Source organism: Tinamus guttatus, unplaced genomic scaffold (genome assembly GCF_059628265.1).
Source record: "Tinamus guttatus ecotype Peru unplaced genomic scaffold, ASM5962826v1 Tinamus_guttatus_pri_ptg001086l, whole genome shotgun sequence".
NCBI lineage: Eukaryota > Metazoa > Chordata > Aves > Tinamiformes > Tinamidae > Tinamus > Tinamus guttatus.
The window spans coordinates 1,385-6,137 of NW_028289620.1; the positions used below are offsets into that span (position 1 = coordinate 1,385).

Consider the following 4,753-nt stretch of genomic DNA (forward strand, 5'->3'; position numbering starts at 1 on the left):
TGGTCAAATTGGCCCCCCCCGACCCCTCTCTCCCCCCCCCTCAGACCAGAGCATCTACCTGAACCTGCCGGAGCGGCGGCCATGATGGGGGCGTGGCTATGATGGGGGCGTGGCCATGGAGGGGGCGTGGCCATGGCGGGGGGCGTGGCCATGGCGGGGGGCGGGGCCATGGCGGGGGGCGGGGCCATGGCGGGTCCTGCTCCCAGTACAACCAATCGGGGCTGAAGCTGCTCCCGGCGTCGGCTCCTTCGTGGGGTGGGAGGGACATGGGGGGCAGCGCGGGGGGCCCCGGCGTCCGGGAAGGGCCCCGGCGTCCGGGAAGGGCCCCGGCGTCCGGGCGCCCTCCCCCATTGCACCAATGAGCACTCGTGGAGGCCGGAGCCAAAGAAACCGTCGTGTTTGGGGGCCCAGGGCATGATGGGAGGTGGGGGGACAACGGGGTGGCCGCCGTGGGGTCATGGGGGACCAACCGTGGGGGTGGCCCCGGACCCACAGCGGACACGGAGCTGTGGGGAGCGTCAGGTCATGGAGAACCTCAATCCATGGAGAACCTCGAACCATGGAGAACCTCAACCCATGGAGACCATGAGGTCATGGAGAACTTCAACCCATGGAGACCCTCAACCCATGGAGACCATGAGGTCATGGAGAACCTCAACCCCTGGAGACCCTCAACCCATGGGGAACCTCAATCCATGGGGACGATGAGGTCGTGGAGAAACTCAACCCATTGGGGGGGTCAATGGGGCTTGGAGAACCTCAACCCATGGAGAACCTCAACCCATGGGGGGTCAATGGAGCTTGGAGAACCTCAACCCATGGGGCCCTCAACCCATGGGGACCTTGAAGAGCCTCAACCCACTGGGGGGTCAATGGGGCTTGGAGAACCTCAACCCATGGAGAACCTCAACCCATTGGGGGGGTCAATGGGGCTTGGAGAACCTCAGCCCATGGAGACCCTCAACCCATGGAGACCATGAGGTCATGGAGAACCTCAATCCATGGAGAACCTCAACCCATTGGGGGGGTCAATGGGGCTTGGAGAACCTCAGCCCATGGAGACCCTCAACCCATGGAGACCATGAGGTCATGGAGAACCTCAATCCATGGAGAACCTCAACCCATTGGGGGGGTCAATGGGGCTTGGAGAACCTCAGCCCATGGAGACCCTCAACCCATGGAGACCATGAGGTCATGGAGAACCTCAATCCATGGAGAACCTCAACCCATTGGGGGTCAATGGGGCTTGGAGAACCTCAACCCATGGAGAACCTCAACCCATGGAGACCATGAGATCATGGAGAACTTCAACCCATGGAGAACCTCAACCCATGGGGGGTCAATGGAGCTTGGAGAACCTCAACCCATGGGGCCCTCAACCCATGGGGACCTTGAAGAGCCTCAACCCACTGGGGGGTCAATGGGGCTTGGAGAACCTCAACCCCTGGAGACCCTCAACCCATGGGGGGTCAATGGGGCTTGGAGAACCTCAACCCATGGAGAACCTCAACCCATTGCAGGGGTCAATGGGGCTTGGAGAACCTCAACCCATGGAGACCCTCAACCCGTGGGGACCTTGAAGACCCTCAACCCATGGGGGGTCAATGGGGCTTGGAGAACCTCAACCCATGGAGACACTCAACCCCTGGGGACCTTGGAGAACCTCAACCCATTGAGGGGGTCGATGGGGCTTGGAGAACCTCAACCCATGGGGGCTCAATGGGGCTTGGAGAACCTCAACCCATGGGGGGTCAATGGAGCTTGGAGAACCTCAACCCGTGGAGAACCTCAACCCATGGAGACCCTCAACCCATGGCAACCCCAGCCCCCCAGAGAACCAACATCGGTGGCCACCATAACCCAACCCCAAGTTGCCCAGAGCCACCACCACGACCCGTCATTGACCAACCCCCCCCAGATCCCATCGTCACCCACCACCCCACCCCATAACAGCACCCGACGGCCTCACGCGGAGGCCCCTTCCCCGGAGGCCACCGGCCGGCGGCAACAAGAGGCCACCAGCTTGCGCCGCGCGGCGGCCACCAGCCCGGCCACCGCCTGCTGCACCGCGGTGGAGGAGAAGTAGAAGACCAAGGGGTCCAGGGCGGCGTTGAGGCTGGTGAGGACCAGCGCGTAGGGGCGCCAGGGGGGACTCCGCTGCTCCACGAAGCCCACCACGTGCGACACGTTGTAGGGCGCGAAGCAGACCACGAAGTTGACCATGGTGGCCACGGCCAAGCCCACCGCCCGCTGCTTCTTCTCCAAGGGGATGTTGGGCCGGGCCAGGAGGGCCCGCACGAAGTTGACGTAGCAGAAGATGGTGACCACGAAGGGCACGAGGAAGAGGACGAGGAAGAGCTCCAGGCGCAGCGGCAGGACGAAGCGCAGCTGCGACTCGGAGAAGTCGTCGTAGCACTTGAAGCCCTGCTCGGGGGTGGCCCTGGGGGGCTTGGAGACGTTGGCCATGGAAATGGACGGGTTGGGGGTCTTGGCTCTTTGGGCTATAGAGATGCTGGAGTTGGAGGTCTTGGCTCTTTGGGCCATGAAGGTGTTGGAGGTCTTGGCCTTGTGGGCCATGAAGATGTTGGGGGTGGAGATCTTGACTCCATTGGACGTGAAGACGTCAAGGTTGGAGGTCTTAGCTCCATTGGCCATGAAGACGTTGGGGGTGGAGATCTTGACTCCGTTGGAGGTGAAGACGTCAAGGTTGGAGGTCTTGGCTCCATTGGCCATGAAGACGTTGGGGGTGGAGATCTTGACTCCATTGGACGTGAAGACGTCAAGGTTGGAGGTCTTAGCTCCATTGGCCATGAAGATGCCGAGGTTGGAGGTCTTGGCTCCGTTGGACGTGAAGACGTCAAGGTTGGAGGTCTTGGCTCCATTGGCCATGAAGATGCCGAGGTTGGAGGTCTTGGCTCCGTTGGCCATGAGGACATCTGGGTTGGAGCATTTGGTTCTGTTGGATGTGAAGATGTTGAAGTTGGAGCCCTTGGCTCCACTGGCCATGAAGATGTTGGGGTTGGAGGTCTTGGCTTTGTTGGCCTTGAAGGCATCAAGGTTGGAGGTCCTGGCTCCATTGGTCATGAAGACGTTGGGGTTGGAGGTCTTGGATCCGTTGGACATGAAGACACCAAAGTTGGGGGCCTTGGAGCTGCTGCCCTTTAGGACACCCGGGTTGGTTGTCTTGGCTTTGTTGGACATGAGGACATCATGGCTGGAGGTCCTGGGTCTACTGGCCATGAAGAGGTTGGGGTTGGAGCTCTTGGCTTCATGGGCCGTGAAACCACCAGGGTTGGAGATACCAGGGGGAATCTTGGCCCCTCCAGCCACAAAGACCTCAGGTTTGGCCAGCTGAGCTCTGCTGGCCTCAAGGACCTCCGCTTGGGTCTCCAGGACCTCGGGATGGAGCCCATCACCCATGAGGACCTCAGGATGGGCCTCCTCAACCCTATTGGCCTCCAGGACCTCAGGACGGAGCCCATCACCCATGAGGACCTCAGGATGGGCCTCCTCAACCCCATTGGCCTCCAAACCCTCAGGATGGAGCCCATCACCCATGAAGGTCTCAGGATGGGCCACCTCAACCCTATGGGCCTCCAAACGCTCAGGACGGAGCCCATCACCCATGAAGGTCTCAGGACGGGCCATCTCAACCCTATGGGCCTCCAAACCCTCAGGATGGAGCCCATCACCCATGAAGGTCTCAGGATGGGCCACCTCAACCCTATGGGCCTCCAAACCCTCAGGATGGAGCCCATCACCCATGAAGGTCTCAGGATGGGCCTCCTCAACCCCATTGGCCTCCAAGCCCTTGGGATGGAGCCCATCACCCATGAAGACCTCAGCTTGGGTCACCTCAACCCCATTGGCCTCCAGGACCTCAGGACGGAGCCCATCACCCATGAAGACCTCAGGATGGGCCTCCAAACCCTCAGGATGGAGCCCATCACCCATGAAGACCTCAGGATGGGCCTCCAAACGCTCAGGACGGAGCCCATCACCCATGAAGGTCTCAGGACGGGCCATCTCCACCTCCTTGACCCCCCAAACCTGCGGCTGCACCCCCAACCCAGACCCATTGGTCTCCGCGGACCCGTTGGTGGCCTCACCGAAGGCAGCAGCAAAGACCACGGTGCAATGGGAGGTGGCCACGAGCCAGAGGACCCCGCTGGCCACCGCGTAGACGCCCGGGCGGCGCCGGCGCTTGGAGCGCAGCGGGAAGGCGACGCCGAGGTAGCGCTCGACGCTCAGCGCGGCCAAGAAGAAGCTGCTCAAGTAGATGCTGGAGAAGAAGCAGAAGTTGGCGACGGGGCACAGGGCGGCGGGCAGGGGCCACCGCATGTCCCCCGTGGCCGCCTCGGCCACCTTGAAGGGCAGGAAGAGCAGCAGGAGGAGGTCGGCGGCCGTGAGGTTGAGCAGGAGGACGTCGGAGGGCGCCAGGCCCCGGCGGAGCTTGGCCAAGGTGGCGGCCAAGGCGAAGAGGTTGGCGGGGAGGCCCACGGTCAAGGTGGCCACGTAGATGGTGAGGACCAGGATCATGGTGGGGTGGGTGGTGGTGGTTGGTTGGTGGTTAGTTGGTTGGTTGATGGTTGTTGGTTGGTGGTTGATGCTTGGGTGGTTGGTGGTGGTTGGTGGTTAGTTGGTTGGTTGATGGTTGTTGGTTGGTGGTTGGTTGATGCTTGGGTGGTTGATGGTTGGTGGTGGTTGGTTGGTTGGTGGTTAGTTGGTTGGTTGTTGGTGGTTGGTTGATGGT

The 4,753-nt window shown here is 61.5% G+C and overlaps 1 protein-coding gene across 1 annotated transcript; it reads right to left on the bottom strand.

Annotated features, from left to right (window-relative positions):
• Positions 1-1,965: 1,965 nt before the first annotated feature.
• Positions 1,966-4,539, bottom strand: LOC104565987 (free fatty acid receptor 2-like). The gene is made up of 2 exons (XM_088538423.1): positions 4,094-4,539; positions 1,966-2,440 (listed from the first exon to the last, which is right to left on the bottom strand). The coding sequence occupies exons 1-2, from the start codon at positions 4,537-4,539 to the stop codon at positions 1,966-1,968; spliced, it is 921 nt and encodes a 306-aa protein (XP_088394549.1).
• Between the last annotated feature and the right edge of the window lie 214 nt (positions 4,540-4,753).